The sequence below is a fragment of the Helianthus annuus genome, chromosome 9 (assembly GCF_002127325.2).
Source record: "Helianthus annuus cultivar XRQ/B chromosome 9, HanXRQr2.0-SUNRISE, whole genome shotgun sequence".
Lineage (NCBI taxonomy): Eukaryota > Viridiplantae > Streptophyta > Magnoliopsida > Asterales > Asteraceae > Helianthus > Helianthus annuus.
In genome coordinates, this window is record NC_035441.2 from 99,757,885 (window position 1) to 99,777,577 (window position 19,693).

Genomic DNA, 19,693 nt, shown 5'->3' on the forward strand with positions numbered 1-19,693 from the left:
GGCTTCCTTTTTGAACCTTGCTCTGATTCCAAATATTGGTTTAGGCCATAATAACAAATCAATGCTCGACTCTTTCTATTTGATTGAACGTCAATATTATAGAGAATAAAACGGAACTTTTATCACTCCTAAAATTTGCATATAAATAGAACAAAAAAAGACCCATTAGGCTTAGGATCAAATACAAACCATATTTAATATAAAAACTATAAGAACCGATAGTTAAAAAACACATGACATAACTTAAAAGTATTAACAAATGTATTTTAGTATTTTTCATTATACATGTACTAGTATTTAAGCCCATGCGTTGCAGCGGTTGTCAAAAATCTTTGTTAAGTAGTAGCAATACTATACGATTGTCAGCGACCACCAACACCGGAAAAGCTCGTAAAAGCAGAATAAATAAAAACGGGAAAAAAAACGCCGAGTGAAAAGGAAACGTACAATCTTTGAATCACACACGCTCGTTGGTGAGAAATTAAACCGAAACGTAAAACATAGAAAAAAATAACTGAGTTCATCCAGGACCCGCGTGTTGGACGAACTTGTCAGACGCAGAAAAATAGATGTGACGCGACGGGCCAGTCAAACGGGAAAAAATATATGAAAAAATGTTGAACCCCCCACGCACGTTGCGGTGCGTTAACTCACAAAATTTAGAACGAAACGAAAAACTTGGGTAAGATGAAAGGTATGGTGAACCAAAATTGAAAATAAAAAAAAGTTGGGATTAAATTGTAAAAGATAAAAAACTTTGGGTTAATAGTAAAAAACAAAGAGTCTAAATTGCAAAATTGAATTTATTTATTAATTTTAGACAAAGATAAGAATAAAAATAAGTGATATCTATATATTGGTTATTAATTATATACTGATAAAAATAAAAGTGAATGAATAGTGAATATATATTAATTAAATAGTGATCTACGAAATATAAGAATATAGGGTATGGGGCGGGGGTTGTGACGTGGGTTGGGTATAAACGCCCAAGTCACCACCTCGGGTGGGCTTGGGTTTCGGCGTGGCCCCTTAGGCGGGGGTTTCAGCCCGGACGTTGGGCGGGGCTATCAAGATGACATGGCGTGATCTCATTGGCCAAGACAAGTACCCGTTTGGGCTAGCCGTTTGCCAACGGCTATGTGTTTAAAAAAATCTATGAAACATTAGAATATGTGGTATGGGGCGGGGGTTGTGTCGTGGGTTGGGTACACCCAAGTCACCACCCCGGGTGAGCTTGGGTTTCGGCGTGGCCCCTTGGGCGGGGGTTTCAGCCCGGGCGTTGGGCGGGGCTATCAAAATGACATGGTTGGATCTCATTGGCCAAGACAAGTAGCCGTTTGGGCTAACCGTTTGCCAACAGCTATGTGTTTAAAAAAAGATTTAGGAAATATTAGACTATGGGGTATGGGGCGGGGGTTGTGGCGTGGGTTGGGTACAAACGCCCAATTCACCACCCCGGGTGGGTTGGGTTTCGGCGTGGCCCCTTGGGCGGGGGTTTCAGCCCGGGTGTTGAGCGGGGCTATCAAGATGACATTGCGGGATCTCATTGGCCAAGACAAGTAGCCGTTTGGGCTAGCCGTTTGCCAACAGCTATGTGTTTAAAAAAAGATTTAGGAAATATTAGAATATGGGGTATGGGGAATGGGGCTGGGGTTGTGTCGTGGGTTGGGTACAAACGCCCAAGTCACCACCCCGGGTGGGCTTGGGTTTCGGCGTGGCCCCTTGGGCGGGGGTTGTATTTGAGGGTAAAATCGGTGAATACCGGTGCCGAACCGGTACCGAAAATACGTGACGTTTTAGTTTGAGTTACTTTTTGTTATTTGACATGTTTTGTCATTCTTATAGAACGATTTGGTTTAGCGCGCCGCAACGCGCGCGCATGGTAAACAACTAGTTAATATTAATATTAAAAGAAATTTATTAAACAAGTATAAATAAAATTTATGAGGTTGAAGGAAAGAATGCCATGTGGCATTATTTGGAGTCTTTTACTGTAAGTTAGATTATTAAATTCCTTTTTCCCTATATATTAAATACCTATTTTTAAGCAATTTAAAATCCATATCTATCTTTGAGATTTTCCTACACATTAATTCAAACTTCAAATTAAATAATTATATATTCTTTATCCAACATGGTTGTTTAATGGGTGTTTTCCCAATTTGAATCAAAATTTTCAGTATGATTTTGTTTACATAGCTCCATATCAATCTATAGGGTGTGGGAATTATGGTTGGGACATGATTTGTCACCTAAGAACATGAATGGAATGCTACACCATCCCCTTGATTAATCCACCATGGTTTGTATGGATTAAACCATGACAATCATGGTCCTCCTTTCCATTTTTTAACAAATCATTTCCTTTTTCTTTAGACAAAGATAAATTAAAATAAATAAGAGGCTAGTAGTTTGTGTCATGATCACACCCTTAGGGTAGTGGTCTTGGATGATGGATTGGAGGTGGGTTACATGGCACTAAATGGAGGGTCATGGTGGTCATGAGGGTCATGACCACACCGACCATGCGTCGTGGGCATTATTGGGCATTATTGAGCAATCAAACAAGCCCAATCAAGCCCCCTCCCCACCCCCCCCTGGGCATTATTGGGCATTATTGAGCAATTTCCCCCTAGGCGTCTTTTAAATCAAGCCCCCTTCACCTCACTTGGCCAATCATGTAATTCCAACTCAAATACCTTTATATTGAAATTAAAAAAAAAAACAAGAAAATATTAATTAGGTAATCATTGATGGGCATTATTGGGCATTATCCCACTGCGCTCATTTGTGAAAAACGCCCATAATGCCCCTTTGCTGACTGTGATGACACGTGTCGTAAAATGCCCATAAATAGGAGCTTTATTCATGTCTACCACTACACATGGTCTAAGAACGAAAATCATTATAACATTTAATGTGGCAGATCATGAATTGCTAAAACGATATCAAGTTTCTAAAAGTTCACTAAGAATGATGTGCTGATTTATATATTGATGTGTTGAGTAGATAATATTTATGTGACTTGTATAAATTTATGTGCTGATTACACTTAAAGCATGTGTTGAATATAATTAGTGTGTGCTTATTAAATAAAATGCATGAGCTTTTGTTGCATAAAATCATACATTTGTTATCTTTTTCAAATATGTTGTTACAAGATATTAAACAACTTCAAAACTAGTACAAACAAGGCCAACACAAATTTATATATACTCTAATTTGTAACATGTTTTGGCAATATAGTGTTGTACTCTAAGCTATATTGATATTTTGTGCTTATTATTGTTGTACAAGGCTTGCTTTGTGTTGTTGTACATCATCGTGTCTATTGATTTCCTCACCACCACCGCTTCATTCGACCTGTAAAACCCTAAAAAAGAGAGACTCACATCCTCTTGATCAACATCGGCGTTCCTTCCGATCTTAACTTCACCACTACCATCCACCCCCGTCGGTCCGTCACCACCACCATTCCCCTCTCCTCTCTTGTCTCTTCCCTCTGTGAAACTACCACCATCTTTGTCATCTCCGATAGCCGCTGTAAACAACCCAGCCCTGAAGTACCGAAATTGTAAAATCGGTTATTCTTAGCGGTGATTTAAAGTCGACGCTATCGATTTCGCTTGAGGATACGGTATGCACTTCTCTGCTTCTTTGTGTGATTTGGCCAATAGTCGGATTTCCTTTGGTTGTTTCGTGCGTTTCTTATGTTGCATGTGAATCTTTAAGGTTTTGTTGATTCTCATTTGGGGCTTGCATTTTGGGGGTTTCGGGATTCGAACGTCACCTGTGGGTTGGGGTTCAAAAAGAACTGAAGGTTTGCCTTATTGAGACCTTAACCTTTGTGAACCAATAATATAATAAGGCTCAATCTTTTTACTTTACCATTTGTTTGAAATGATTCCTCATTTGAACAGGTTATTCCATTGTGATTTTGTATGAACAGAATGTAAGAAAAATATTAACTTCCAGTATGCTTAAATGCGATCTCCATGACCTCTTTCATTCAACTACACTTCAAATTGTCATGGAGTAGGTATAGTTTGCATCACCTCAGGTACATATTAGACGTCTTTCTCCAATGCTAGACTTTTCATAGCTTATGGTTGGTTCATATTTCAAATTCTTTTACTGGTCTTTTGAATTTTATGTAAATTGTAAAGTTCACTCCATTTTTTTTTTATTTTTCCTATTGTATGTACAGTTAGGAGAGGGCAACCGTTGGACTACAAAGGCTGTCTAGAATGCCGAAGAAAAGTTTATGAATAAAAATCACAAGTATGCTGGAGGGCTTAACTTATTACAGGTAATGAATGATAAATTTAGTTCCCTATTTTTTTTTATTTGGCATTGTCATAAATCACAATAACCAGCAAACTTAGAAATTTTAAACAGCAAATTTGTAGCATAGTTTGAAATTAAAATATTGGTATTGTTTGGGTTATTATGATGGATATGGTATCTTGAAGAAACTTTTCTTTATTTTAAAAGAATGAAATGAACAGTGAATTAAAGAATATGGATCTTCAGTTTTTAATCAAGGGTTTCGAATTGCTTCATTTGCATAATTGAACGCGCTCACACTAAGGTGTTTTTTAATGCATTCCACGCGTCATCATCTAAGCGTAGCCACTTCCCATCCATCTTCCCAACATATCCTCTCTATGGCCCTTATTGACGGCCAAACTCTGTGGCGGCAGGAATGTTAGCAAAAAAACACTGCCGTTCTCGCCCTGGCCGGCTTCTCAGCAACAGCCGCAATGCCAAGCCGGGTCCGGTTTGCGAGCCGTTTTACTTCGAAAACTTAGCAGCAAACGAGAATCCACGGGTACTGACTACTGACGTTTTCTAGCCATATCAGCTCAAACTCCAATTGAGCCGATTAAGAAACGAGGTGTGTCTTAGCTTTTCACTATGGTTCTTTTTTTGTTAGTAATTTTGGATTTTAGTAAAATTGCTATTTGTGACTGTTTCCAGATCTGACTCTGTTTTGTCATTTTTCGTTTGGATGTATACAGGATGTTCAACGACACTCAGTTTGATATTGGAAGCCATGGGAGCTGAATTTATCTAGAATATTCTGATAGACAAAAGACAACGCATAAGGTTACTTCATTGAAGATGAGACAGAAGTCATGGACAGCACAGGTCCAGATCAACTTGAGGTTTACTATGTGTCATCACACATATTTACATGCCACTATATTTTATCAAATAATTGAATAAATCTGTCATTGTTCTGTATGTGAAGGCTTCGGTAACTCATCCAAAACTTCATTGTGTTGATCACTTTATTTTGTTGATAGCTTCTTGCGGATGAAATATATTTGTTTAGGATGCTCTTAATTGGTATCAAATATCATAATCCCCAACATATGACCTAAAACATCTAGAACATTAGTGGATAATTTTATATGAGCTATTGTTTAAGTTTCAGTTGATTAAATGAAATGCCTGAATGAATTTGTATCTGTTTGGATTTGTGTTTTTGCAAGTAATTGTGAAATTGATGGCTTTTGTTGTTACAGGTTTTCTCTTCTTTGACTACATCGCTTCGATTCGATGGGGCGCTGAATGTCGATGTGAATGAGTTTCATACCAATTTTTGAGAGAGGATTTGGCTACTCTTGAGAAGGATTATGAATAGTTTGGGCTTGAGTCTGCTGATAACGAGGAAGGCCATGGTGAAGAGTATTAGTTAATTAGTATTAAGTCTGCTTTTTGTGTTTCCTAAGTTTAAACACTAATGTATTTAAAACAAGGTATATGTATAACCAGGTAGGTACTGCCCTTATTATGAAGAAATTTCATACGGAATAACTTGAAATCTGATAGAATGCACGTCCATGATGTTTCTACCCTCTTGGCCCGCGCCGCAACGCGCGCGGGTCAATTTTCTAGTTGGTTCGAATTTATGACAGACAATATTGAAATCAGCATATACAGTTTTGAAACCAACGCGTGCAAAATCAGCACAAAACAAACTCAAAACTAGTACAAATACAACCGAAGATTTTGAAACCAGCACACACAAAATTAACACAAAACAAGTTCAAAACTAGTACAAGTACAATCAAAGATTTTGAAACCAGCACACACAAAATTAACAGAAAACAAGTTCAAAACTAGTACAAATACAACCAATGATTTTAAAACCAGCACAAATAGTTTTGAAGTACTATTTTCAGTTTTTTTAAATGTGATATAAAAAATAAATAAATATATAGCAGTATTATACACATATTAAAGATAAAAATACTTGATTTTATGTTGTATTTTTTATAAAACTAATAAAGTATATAAAATTTATTTGATTTTATAAAAATGGTAACTAATATGAAAAAGTCAACATAAGAATACTTAAACTTTAATCCTTTTATTTAGTAATTATGGCAATTACTAAAATACACTTAAAATACTAATTAACATAACTAAGGGGTAATATATGTAATAAACATCATCCATGGATTCAATATTTAAATGATTCAGATCTGTTTTTATAGTTTTTATAATTAGCGTAGTTTATATCGGATCTTAACTCAAACCCACTAAACTAAGAACTACCAATTAGAGCCACTAATCCACTATCGTTAATAAAAGAGAATATGACTAAAACAAAACCTAAGTGGTTCTAATTATTCCACCGCATCCATTTTGACCCGTAAAGATTGACCCAACACATTTGAGTCACTCATTTCATCATCTAATATGCATTATTGGGTTTGAAAACAACGCTGGGAAAGTTATTACATTATTTATTATAAATCAATTATACGCATTACTTTTGGTGAGAGTTTAAATTGGTTCTTTACTTTTTTTTTTCATGTGTAAAATTATTCGCGAATGTCGGGAGGTCTAGCATATGTTGTCTTAATTGGGTCCGCGCTAGAGAGTCCTCTCGTACAATAGATCGCCAATTTAAGCCACTCAATGACAAACTCCTATCACCCAGACTCGAACTTGAGACCTGGAGAGGAAAACTCACCCGAGCCCACCATAGATGGAACTTAAATACACGTGGTCACCGCTAGAGCACTAGTGATGGTTACATTCCTTTTTGACGATGCCATCCGCAATGGCTTGCCATTCCTCTTTACTGCTAACACTCATAATAAAAATCAAAATATAATATTTAAATTAGAAAAACCAATAAAAAAACTAAAAAAAGTCAAGTTTGTGGGGTAGTAAAACACAGGCGAAAGAGATGGGCGAAAGGACAAGGGGACCTATTGAAATAAATGCAGAGCTGCTTAATTTGTTTTAGTTGCATAACATGGAGACCACAGCGGCAACGGTGGACAGCGGTTCCATAACTTTTTTTTTTTTTAACAGCAAACATCTTTTATTCAGTGCTGTTTTTAGAACTTGAACTCAAGACATCCCTGTTTAAAGCTTTTGTATTTGTCAATGGACCACCACCCCATTGGTAGCGGTTCCATAACTAAAAGTTCCAGATGGTCTCTAGCTGGAATGACTGCTCTAGTAACCGGGGGTACACGTGGTATCGGCTACGCCGTGGTGGAGGAACTGGTAGAGTTAGGCGCGGTTGTACACACTTGCTCTCGCAATGAAGCCGAACTTAATCAACGCTTACAGGAATGGTCCGCCAAAGGGTACGCCGTCGCAGGATCCGTCTGCGATGCATCTTCTCATACGCAACGCCAACAACTTCTAGAAAAAGTTTCCTCTATTTTCAATGGAAAGCTCAACATTTTAGTATGTTCTTTTGATATTGCTTGAAAGATTCTAGTAACTATTTCATGATGTTGTGAGAAATTAATAAATTGATTGGTAGTGCAGATAAACAATGTTGGGACAAACATAAAGAAACCAACTATGGAGTACACAGCTGAAGAATATTCCATGATCATGTCTACCAATTTGGAATCTTCTTACCATATATGTCAACTCGCACATCCTCTTCTAAAGGCTTCCACTCTTGCGAGCATCGTCTTCATTTCCTCGGTTGCAGGTTAGCAGATAGAATATAGAGTAAATTACGATTTTAGCCCCTGTGGTTATATCACTTTTACCTTTTTAGCCCAAAAAGAATTTTTTAACATCTGAGTCTCCAACGTCTTTTTTTCTAAACCTTTTGGCCTCTAGCGTTTTTTTTCTCTAACTCTTTTAGTCCCTAACATTTAATGGATTAGGTTAGTGTTAGGGGCCAAAAGGGTTAGAAAAAAAGACGTTGGGGGCTCAGATGTTAAAAAAAATTGGGCTAAAAGGGTAAAAGTGATATAACTAGAGGGGCCAAAATCGTAATTTACTCTAGAATATATTAGTTAAGGTTTATTGTAATAATCTTTATCATAACTAGGCATATGATTTGATTATTTTTCGTCTCTAAATTTCCTCATTGTTGATATAATATATAGTTAATTAATACTAAATAATATATTCTATCTAATACTAGTCTTATTTACATGTCTTCTGGGACTATATAGCAGATATAATGTATTAGTTAGGGTTTAGTGTAATTATCTTTATCATAATTAGGGGATATGATTTGATTTGATTTTTTTTCTTCTGTAAATATCCTCATTGTTGATATAATATATAGTTAATTGACGCTAAATAATATATTCTATCTAATCCAGGTCTTATATTCACATGTCTTTTGGGTCTATATAGCAAATAGAATGTATTAGTTAAGGTTTAGTGTAATTAACTTTATCATAATTAGGGGATATGATTTGATTATTTTTCATCTGTAAATATCCTCATTGTTGATATAATATATAGTTAATTGACACTAAATAATATATTCTATCTAATACAGGTCTTATTCACATGTCTTCTGGGTCTATATACGGAGCCACTAAAGGTATGCACGGTTTTCTTGATAAATGTTTTGATAGTTTTAGACTTTTAGTTTATAACTTCTGTTTTCCATCCATAGGTGCGATGAATCAGCTTGCAAAGAATTTAGCTTGTGAATGGGCGAACGACAATATTCGGGTTAATAGTGTAGCACCGTGGTATATCAAAACCTCGCTTGTCGAACATGTAATAGAACTTTAATGTTGATTTTTCCCCACATAGGAACATTTCTAGTTTGAGTTTGATGATATAGAATTTTGATTTGTGCAGGTGCTCAGTGATAAACACTTTTTGGATAAAGTGGCGTCCAGAACACCGCTGAAGCGACCTGGAGAAGCAAATGAAGTTTCATCAATGGTTGCATTCCTTTGCCTACCGGCTGCCTCTTACATCACGGGTCAAACAATTGCCGTTGATGGAGGTTTTTCGGTTAACGGCTTTCCATGAGTAATTGCAACTTCAAGTTTCCCTGCTTACTTTTGTGTTTGTGTGGACTGCCTTTGTTAATCATGTTTTCTTGTGTAAGATCATAATGAATGTTTCTGGCATAAGAATTGTGTGTCCTTGTTTGAATTTGTTTTCATCTTTTCCCATGTTTTGAAAATCGAACAGTTCTTGAAGAGGTCACTCTGCTAAGACTATGTGTTGTGGCGCCATCCCACGTTCAGCTCAGCATGTAACATGTTCAGGCCCAAACCATCATTACGCAGAAAGAGAGGCGCCATAGGAGAGGGTATCGCCGTGTTAACGGGCTCGAGTTGGGGGCTCAGAGAGAAAGAGAGGGGGTTAAACTTCGTTTTTTTTTTAATTATTATTTAGCCAAATCACATACACACTTTTGAGAGTTTTGTTAGTTAAAGTCTCACTGTCTAAATGCCACTAACATAACAGAAACTTTTTCACTTCTATTTAAACCACTACACACAGTCTAATAATAAACGTTTTTAGAAGCAGATAACGTAATAAATAATTTGATGCTACAATTCTACCAGCTTTTAGAAGAGTTTCAACAATGGGAAGAACTGTACAACATTTCCAAAAGGATTTTACCAAACCCCTGCCAAGGTTCACATGCATGTAGTTAGAAAACACAAAGAAAATGTAACAAACATAGAGGGTGGGTTTTATTTAGTACTACAACCATTGTACCTTTGTTTGGGAAACCCTGGATGAGATGAATAACACACATAAGCAAAATAATCCTAGTCCACGCGTATACATGACATCCGTAAAATTGTAAAATTACTAAGTACAAGATTTTTATATTAACTAAGTTATTAGTTCATTATATAATGTTTTATACAAATTTGAATATGCTGTTGTAAAGTGTTTGCTATTAACTATACATAGATATTAATTTTGTCACAAAATGAGTCAAAATCACTAAAAAATGTCATTTGATACGACTCGGTTTATGAACCAATTTATACTTAAGTATATAGGTAAAGTTAAATACATTACTGCATTCCAGCAAAGTGTATTTAGAAACAGGTTACCAAAAACTGCAAGTAACCCCACAAGTTACACTTCTGCATTCCAGCGAATGTGAAGCTAGCCTACTTGGTAGAGGCATATACCTCCTAAAGGAGAAGGGTGATTAGTTAGAATTATTGAAGTAGTAGAGTAAAGCAAGCATTAACATTAAATAAAAAAACTACTGTTGGGATGAATCAGTTAGGTGAAGCTAATCTCAATTTATTTTGAACCAAATTAATGAGTAAATTCGAAACCTGATATTTGGGGTTAAGTAATCAAGTATGAGACCGGGTATGGGATTACTTTTTTTTTCGCAGATTTTGGATTTGATGGTATACCCATTTACCCTATCTAATTACCCAATAAAGTGTACCAGTTTACCCGATTTATACCCAATATATTTTCTTTTATTTTTTAGATATGTATATATATATTATATCTGATATATCATACATTATTTATGTCATTTATGCATTCGAGTATATATTATATTATATTGTATTGTATTGTATTGTATTGTATTGTATTGTATTGTATTGTATTGTATTGTATTGTATTGTATTGTATTGTATTGTATTGTATTGTATTGTATTGTATTGTATTGTATTGTATTGTATTGTATTGTATTGTATTGTATTGTATTGTATTGTATTGTATTGTATTGTATTGTATTGTATTGTATTGTATTGTATTGTATTGTATTGTATTGTATTGTATTGTATTGTATTGTATTGTATTGTATTGTATTGTATTGTATTGTATTGTATTGTATTGTATTGTATTGTATTGTATTGTATTGTATTGTATTGTATTGTATTGTATTGTATTGTATTGTATTGTATTGTATTGTATTGTATTGTATTGTATTGTATTGTATTGTATTGTATTGTATTGTATTGTATTGTATTGTATTGTATTGTATTGTATTGTATTGTATTGTATTGTATTGTATTGTATTGTATTGTATTGTATTGTATTGTATTGTATTGTATTGTATTGTATTGTATTGTATTGTATTGTATTGTATTGTATTGTATTGTATTGTATTGTATTGTATTGTATTGTATTGTATTGTATTGTATTGTATTGTATTGTATTGTATTGTATTGTATTGTATTGTATTGTATGTATTGTATTGTATTGTATTGTATTGTATTGTATTGTATTGTATTGTATTGTATTGTATTGTATTGTATTGTATTGTATTGTATTGTATTGTATTGTATTGTATTGTATTGTATTGTATTGTATTGTATTGTATTGTATTGTATTGTATTGTATTGTATTGTATTGTATTGTATTGTATTGTATTGTATTGTATTGTATTGTATTGTATTGTATTGTATTGTATTGTTATTGTATTGTATTGTATTGTATTGTATTGTATTGTATTGTATTGTATTGTATTGTATTGTATTGTATTGTATTGTATTGTATTGTATTGTATTGTATTGTATTGTATTGTATTGTATTGTATTGTATTGTATTGTATTGTATTGTATTGTATTGTATTGTATTGTATTGTATTGTATTGTATTGTATTGTATTGTATTGTATTGTATTGTATTGTATTGTATTGTATTGTATTGTATTGTATTGTATTGTATTGTATTGTATTGTATTGTATTGTATTGTATTGTATTGTATTGTATTGTATTGTATTGTATTGTATTGTATTGTATTGTATTGTATTGTATTGTATTGTATTGTATTGTATTGTATTGTATTGTATTGTATTGTATTGTATTGTATTGTATTGTATTGTATTGTATTGTATTGTATTGTATTGTATTGTATTGTATTGTATTATATTATTAAATGTTATTGATTAGTAGTTTCTCAAAAAACATCTGACAGGTTTTGGATCATGTATACCCAACGGGTTTTTTTTAATTAACGGGTGTACCTAATACCCGACGGGTAAGAGGTTAGGATTGCCTAAATCCGTCCCAATCCCACCTCGTTGCTATCCATAAAAATAAGGAATATATCAATTGGTTGGTATGGGTTGGTGATCCATTAACAAAGGCAAAACCTTTAGTAACACTAAGGTATGAAGGTTTTGTGTTGAAGTCACACAAATGATAGGATTAACAAATTCGTCGTTCTAAGAAATCAAACAATAGACATCAAAAAACCAAAATTCCATTTTTTCATTTTTTAACTTATAAAATGACATATACGAAAACAAAAAAGAATATTGTTTCATTAATTAAAAAAAATTAAAAGCATAAAATGATTAAAATAAAATAACATAATCATAAAAAATTAAATGAATAAAAAAATAATAAATAAATTTCTAGATTTAACTGCTATTCGTTAAATCCGGGATGTTTAGAGTTGCAACTTATTCCACAAGATTTTATCGAAATCTAAAATGTGTATATGAATCCCGCAATTTTGTAAGTATATTATCGCGAACAATTACTTCGGTCGGAGGTTCCATGATGTAAACCGGTGATATTGCATTCTCGTCATCTTTTAAGATCATGTTGTGCAATATAATGTATGCATACATCATTTTCCTTATTTTCTTGCGCTTATGAGCCCGAGAAGGTAGTTGAATAATAACCCATTTAGATTTTAAAGCACCGAATGCTCGTTCCTCATCTTTTTTACCGACTCTTGTGCCTTCTAGAACTTTATTTCCTTGGGGTTGGCTGGATAAGAGAACCCTTTCACAAACATAGACCAAATAGGGTAAACCCTATCGGCAAGATAGCAACCACGTATGTATTGACACCCATTAATATGACATGAACACTTCGGCACGGTTCCAAGCATCTCGTTAGTGAATAATGGAGATTGGTGGAAGACATTTATGTCGTTGTTGAACCAACATGCACGACGTACGCATGCCAAATCCATAAATCATTTGACATCACAACTTCAGGCATGATCATGGGGTTTTCTTTGTGATCACCATGGTGGGCCATGAGCATGGGTCAGTGGGCACAAGATCAGGGCCAAAACGTAATAGGGCTCCTATAATTTTTAAGTTTTTTATGTTATGTTAAACGTAATAGGGCTCCTATAATTAAAAAAGTGCATAATAGTGTTCAAGGAAATGAAATATTTAGTTAAAAAAGTCATGTTAAATGTTTCATAGCGTGTCCGGCATAATACAACACAAGATGTTTTGTCAGCTCTGCTATACAGAGTGTCAAATCTTGAAATGTTTTCAAAGGATCAATAACACTACGTTTTTAACATAAAAGAAGACCTTATCTTATATTTTATACCTTTTGATGCTTGAGAAAAGATAGAATTATCATTGAAGGGGTATGGTCCCAAAAAGCCGCGCAAACCTTCCTACAGGTCGCGCGCAGGACCATACTCCGTAATCATCAAGATGTTCAATCACAGCCTCGCGCGGGTTACTTCAGCATTGATTGACCTCGCGCGGGGTCTAGACAAGAAAGAACATTCACCTCAACACTTGGCTTTCTGAATAAGAGTCTTCAACAACTAATCCTGCGCGGGCTAGTTACGTGCTCAGTAAGGCCGCGCAGGACTTGTAGCGCAGGACCACTTCAGAAGGTACAAAAGGTACAGGTGGCAGATAAAAAGAGCCAATCCGCGTCCTTCAGACCCTGCTCAATTGTGCTCCACGATCGTCTGACGTGTAGGAGACAAAAAAGTACTTAAGGACACCTCGTGGCACCAATCACAGGGCAGAGACATCTGTCCCACGATCTCCACTTACCTGCTGATGGCAGAGGGACAACGAGGCCGACAGCAGCGACACGTGGCTCCAATCACGGTGCACCAGCACCAGAAAACTTCTAGAAGCCATTAACGGTCGACACCAGTGAGACAAGGAGCATATCCGCTACGTTGTCGCCTTCCGGCCCAAGGCCCATCAGCCCACATCCCCTACACCTCTCCGGCTATAAATAGAGACCTTAGTTCACAAGTATAAGGATTCCATTCCCTCTACTCTCATTCTTAATACTCAATTAACTCCTCAATACAGTCACTTATTCTCACGTCGGAGTCTGGTTAAGAGGGAAACCCCCATATTCCCCTCTTAATAAGCTAACGGTGTTCTGTTTTGCAGGATTAGTGAACCGGAAACGAGCTCAGAAGCTGATAAGAAGATTAACCCTTATGGTAGAAACATAAACCAAACTAATTAACCACTAAATTAGTTCAGTGTTTCTTCATTGGCGCCCACCGGTTTTCTACAAAACACTTTCATCTTCTTTTCTGAGTTTTCGTTGTTTTTCCTTCGATCATGGCTGGTCAAGGAATCATTCCCGAGTTTGGCTTCGGAGCTAACTCTAATACAGTGTTGGGTGAAGATAATCGAAACGTCCAAGCCCAGCATGTAGAAGAAATCGGTGAAATCGAAGTAACCAATACTGGGGGACCTCGCGCGAGCATCACTCGCATCACTCAGACGATAACCCCAGGAAACAATGGTGCTGGACCTTCGAATCCAGCTCCACCTCAAAACATTTCGGCGCTACTAGGGCTACCCGAAGGCGAAACTCCAGCCTCGTGGTACGCCAAGCAAATTTCCACAATTAATGCAGCATATCAATCTTTGAGCACACAACAAGCAGTTTTAACGGCAGAACCGTCCTTGGTTACACCTCAGGGCCAGAGTGAGGGGGCGCGCCAGATACCCCCACCGCAAAATCTCCAAGGAATAATTAACAGGCCCCCTCCCAAGAGAAGACTAAGTGTGCATGACACACGCGACACACGGGGAGAAACGGAAAGCTATTATGACTACCCGTCACATGTCCAAAGAGGTCCAGTTCATAGCCGGCTCACGCCGCGCAACATGAATAACGAATGGGACAATACTGACCCAAATGATCCAACATGGCAAGAAGACGAGGGTTCTTCAGTCTTCAACCGCTTACCAAAGAACCATGAATACTACAGGCCGAGGCAGCACGTCGGATACAACGAAGAGGCAGAGCGAGACTTTCGCCTCGCCTATCGACCAGCCGAAGCTGCAGAGCATTCAAAATTCATCCCAAAGATCGCGCTCGCGCCACTATCAAGAGAAAAATTACCTCCGACAGTTGGAAAGTTTAACGGATTGACTGATCCTGATGATCACGTCAGAGTATTCACAAGCGTTGGTTGCATGGGAGGATGGACCATGCCTATGTGGTGCCATCTGTTTATCCAAACTTTTACCGGAGCTGCTCGCGCCTGGTTCGACAGTCTCCCTCCTGGGAAGATCGAGTCATGGGTTGATTTCAGAACACAGTTTGTGAATCGTTTCAGTCAACAATGACGTTACCAGCGCGATACAGCAGAGGTAACAGACATTTGGCGCAGAGAAAATGAAGGTTTAGAAGATTTCATCACTCGCTTTAATAAGGAATGTCTGGAAATTGGCGGTGTAAACGAGCAACTCATGCGCGCTCACTTCAAGAAAGCCATTCGTTGTGATAGCCTTATCAGGACTATCACAGGAAAGGACGGAATGCCCAAAGAATGGGATAAACTCATGGAGGCTGCGAAGATAGTCGCGCAAACTGAGGAGTCACTGGCTGGTCACAAGAACTCTTATACTGAAGATAAATTTTCAAAGGGATCCTCACGTAACAACAACAGGCGCAACAAAGGCAAAAACCCTAGGTGGAAAACCAACCATTCCAGCGGTTATGACGAACGACCTCGTTATGAAGAACGATCTCGCTACAGAGAAGACGCGCGAGATACTATCGATCACATCGAGTACAGGAAGGCGGTCAGGAATGAAAATCGAGAAAAGCATTAGACTCCGCTCATAAAGACACCTAAAGAGGTGCTCATGTCGGAGAACCATGATTTCAAGGCGCCAAGGCCTATGACCAACAAGAAGGGACAAGACCCCAACCTGTATTGTGATTTCCATAAGGATACAGGTCATCTGACTGATGACTATATTAGCTTAAGGCAAGAAATCGAAAAAACGCTGAAAAGTGGAAAGCTGGGTCATCTAGTAAAGAATGTGCGCAAAGAGACACGGCAGATCCAGCGCAACGATGATGGAAGAGACAAAAAGGTCAGACGCTTAGAAACACATATGGTCAACGGACCACCATATAGCGCAAGAGATAAACGCAAGCGACCTTTCGAACCAACATGGCAAGAGCAACAGGTTATCTTCCCAGTAATGCGCAGGGGTCCACGCGCAACGCGCCCCGTCGTCATTACCGGCATTATCGGCCATTACAAGACAGATCACGTATTCATCGACCCAGGAAGTACAGCAGATATCATCTATGAGCAATGCTTTAATCAGTTCGACGATGAAGATAAAGCAAGACTTGAGCCGGTCGATTACCCTTTGTCGGGATTCTGCAATGAAATGGTCTTCCCACTAGGCCAAATCAGCTTCCCCCTCACGCTTTCTGACGGGAAGCACTCAAGAACAACAATGGTCAACTTCATGGTAATGCCTGTCAAATCAAGGCATGATGTTTTGATCGGGAGCGAAACCCAAGGCGAATTAAACATGGTAACTTCCACACCCCACTCAGCCATCGGGTTTCCAACCGAGACGGGGGTGGCAATTATCTATGCAAAAAAGGAAGTAATGTTGCCAGATAAATTGCGCCCGACAAAAGCACCAAAAGTCTCAGCAACAGAACCAAAAAATGGGTTTTAAATCGCAAATACCCAGAACAAACGGTGACGATAGGCCACGTTATCTCATCAAACATCAGAACGCACCTCAAACAGCTTTTGTTCAGAAACATGGATATTTTCGCCTGGACTCCGGCAGACATGACCGGTGCCCCGCGCGACGTTACAGAGCATTGTCTAAACACTTATCCCTCTGTTGAAGCAAAAGTACAAAGAATGCGCAGTTTAGGAGCGGATAAGACCAAAGCAATGAACGAGCAAGTATGTGAGCTCTTAAAAGCAGGAATCCTTCGAGAGGTGCGCTATCAGAGTTGGGTGGCAAACCCCGTAATGGTGGAGAAGTCAAATGGAGGATGGAGAATGTGCGTCGATTATACCGATCTCAACAAGGCATGTCCCAAAGACTGCTACTCTTTGCCTGAGATCGACAAAAAGATAGACTCTCTCGCACCATACAGATGGAAATGCTTTCTAGATTGTTACAAGGGGTACCACCAGGTCCAGATGAAAATCCAAGATGAAGACAAGACAGCTTTCAGAACCGATCTCGGCATCTTCTGCTATACAAAGATGTCGTTCGGTCTCAAGAATGTCGGCGCGACATACCAACGCCTGATGGATAAAATCTTCGCTGACGATATTGGGAAACACATTGAATTCTACATCGATAATCTGGTAGTCAAGAGTCCTGAAGAGGACCAAATGTTAAAAGATATCGAGAAGACGTTCAACTCGCTGAGAAGTGTGAACATGAAGCTGAATCCTGCCAAGTATTCCTTTGGTATGGAAGAAGGGAAGTTTTTGGGCTTCATAGTCACTAACGGCGGCTTTAAAGTAAACCCAGAGAAGGTTCAAGCAATAGAGCGAATGCCGTCACCAAAAACAATCAAGGAAATGCAACGATTAGCCCGCCGTTTAGCTGCGCTAAACCGTTTCCTATCAAATCACGCTGCAAAGTCATATCCTTTTATCAGCACCTTGCGCAACTGCGTAAAGAAGCAAGAATTTAAGTGGACACCCGAGGCAGAAGCCGCATTCCAGCAGATGAAGGAATGTTTGATAAAGCTCCCTACACTGATCGCGCCGTATGAGAAGGAACCACTTATACTGTACTTCGGATAAGGCAGTAGGGTCGGTATTGATGATAGAAAGAAACGGAGTTCAAACTCCAGTTTGTTATGTCAGTAGGGTGCTTATTGATCCAGAAACGAGATACTCCACAATGGAAAAGTTGGTACTGGCGCTGCTTCATGCTTCTAGAAGGCTGCGCAGATACTTTACAGGACACGTAATCACAGTACTTACCAACTTTCACATCGGCACAATATTGCAAAAACCAGAGACGTCTGGATGGTTAGCAAAATGGGCAATTGAATTGGGGGGCCACAACATCTTGTATAGGCCGCGCCCAGCTATCAAGGGTCAAGTTTTAGCAGACTTCGTCACAGAAGTCCCGGTGGAAAAAATCAAAGATTGTGAGATTGTTGAGACTCCCGCAAAAGACACACCTAATGAGCTGTGGTTACTATACACTGACGTGGCATCAAATGAGGACGGCGCAGGAGCAGGGTTGCGCCTAGTGAGCCCCGAGAAGCATGAATTTACATACGCCATCAAGTTGGACTTCAAGAACACCAACAATGAGGCAGAATACGAGGCATTTCTGGAAGGCTTGCGCCTCGCCATAAAAATGGGAGCCCAGAATCTACAAGCGCATGTCGACTCGCTTCTGATCGCCAGTCAAATCAATGGAATTTGTAGGATCGGTTTCGACCTGAATGAGTCGTTCAGAAGAGCTCTCGTACGTTTCAGAGGCGGAAACTAAGAAACGCACTTACAAACAACTAGACAATCACTTTAATCCTCTTTTATATTCAATTGACAAAGTTTACAGCGAGAGGAAATACCGGCAGCACTTCGGTATCAACTGCTTGATTGTTACAAATGTTGACAGTTTGAGACCTATATATAGTATACGATCTATCGTTTGAAACATTTCAAACGGATACAAGTTCAAACGACAGCCCTTAAACGGTTAGCTAATTCAAACGGACAACATGAATTCGATTACAATCTTCAAACGGCAGCTTCATATTTGACCATTCAAACGGTTAGAATCTTAGATTGTTTCCTTCAAGCTATTGGACCTCCTAAGGGCAACTTCTAATTGGACCTTCAAAAGGAGATCTCTCATTGGACCATCACCATTTTGTCTTATATGATGAAGACTTTCTCGTGAATGATAAGATGATGATGATGTCACTCATGTGATGTCATCATCAAAGATGATGACATAAGCCTTGATCAAATCTGCAACGAACCCGAGACTTGACATAAGATGAAGACGACAGATGAATGCACTAACAGACTCCCCCTCAGATGTTAACGAGTCTTCAGTGACAAGTCTTCACAATCTTCAGTCTTGATCTGTCTCTAGGCTTAACTCTCAGTCTTTTCTTGCAGGACTTCAGACTCCCCCTTGCGATATACTGGCATTTCTTCAGATCATCAGCATCATCACATTAGGATCGTTGTCTGTCTTTCCATCTCACAGCTTTTCATCTTATCCTGCAAAAACTCTACCCCAAAGTAAATTTCTCTCACATATATATCTCAGACATAAACACTCGCACTAATTCAGATTCTTCTTCAAAACAAACACTGATTTTCCAATCTGATGAACCACTTTAGGGTTAGATTATGAAAACATTTAATTCCAAACATACACTCCCCCTCAAATATTACTCATCATGTTTAGCACTCGAAGTTTTGAAAATCAGCTCTTCAATAC

General features: G+C 37.8%; 2 protein-coding genes and 1 long non-coding RNA gene across 10 annotated transcripts; all 3 read left to right on the plus strand.

The window, feature by feature from the left end:
- The first annotated feature begins 3,166 nt into the window (after positions 1 to 3,166).
- On the plus strand, positions 3,167 to 5,868 carry LOC110877947. 8 transcript variants are annotated; one of them, XR_002557428.2, is made up of 7 exons: positions 3,167 to 3,640; positions 3,736 to 3,823; positions 3,924 to 4,111; positions 4,211 to 4,312; positions 4,636 to 4,900; positions 5,025 to 5,154; positions 5,535 to 5,868. It is a non-coding gene; the product is annotated as an uncharacterized LOC110877947 (long non-coding RNA). The 8 variants fall into 8 exon arrangements; XR_002557430.2 differs by having other exon boundaries at positions 3,168 to 3,823; positions 5,025 to 5,171; XR_002557426.2 differs by having other exon boundaries at positions 3,168 to 3,823.
- A 1,405-nt stretch (positions 5,869 to 7,273) lies between these two features.
- LOC110877946 (tropinone reductase homolog At5g06060) lies at positions 7,274 to 9,404 on the plus strand. The gene is made up of 5 exons (XM_022126176.2): positions 7,274 to 7,722; positions 7,807 to 7,978; positions 8,789 to 8,833; positions 8,909 to 9,015; positions 9,100 to 9,404. The coding sequence occupies exons 1-5, from the start codon at positions 7,414 to 7,416 to the stop codon at positions 9,274 to 9,276; spliced, it is 810 nt and encodes a 269-aa protein (XP_021981868.1). The 5' UTR covers positions 7,274 to 7,413; the 3' UTR covers positions 9,277 to 9,404.
- A 6,680-nt stretch (positions 9,405 to 16,084) lies between these two features.
- On the plus strand, positions 16,085 to 16,924 carry LOC110875903. Its single transcript, XM_022124098.1, has one exon. It carries the CDS (start codon positions 16,085 to 16,087, stop codon positions 16,922 to 16,924), a length of 840 nt encoding a protein of 279 aa, XP_021979790.1.
- The last annotated feature ends 2,769 nt before the right edge of the window (positions 16,925 to 19,693 follow it).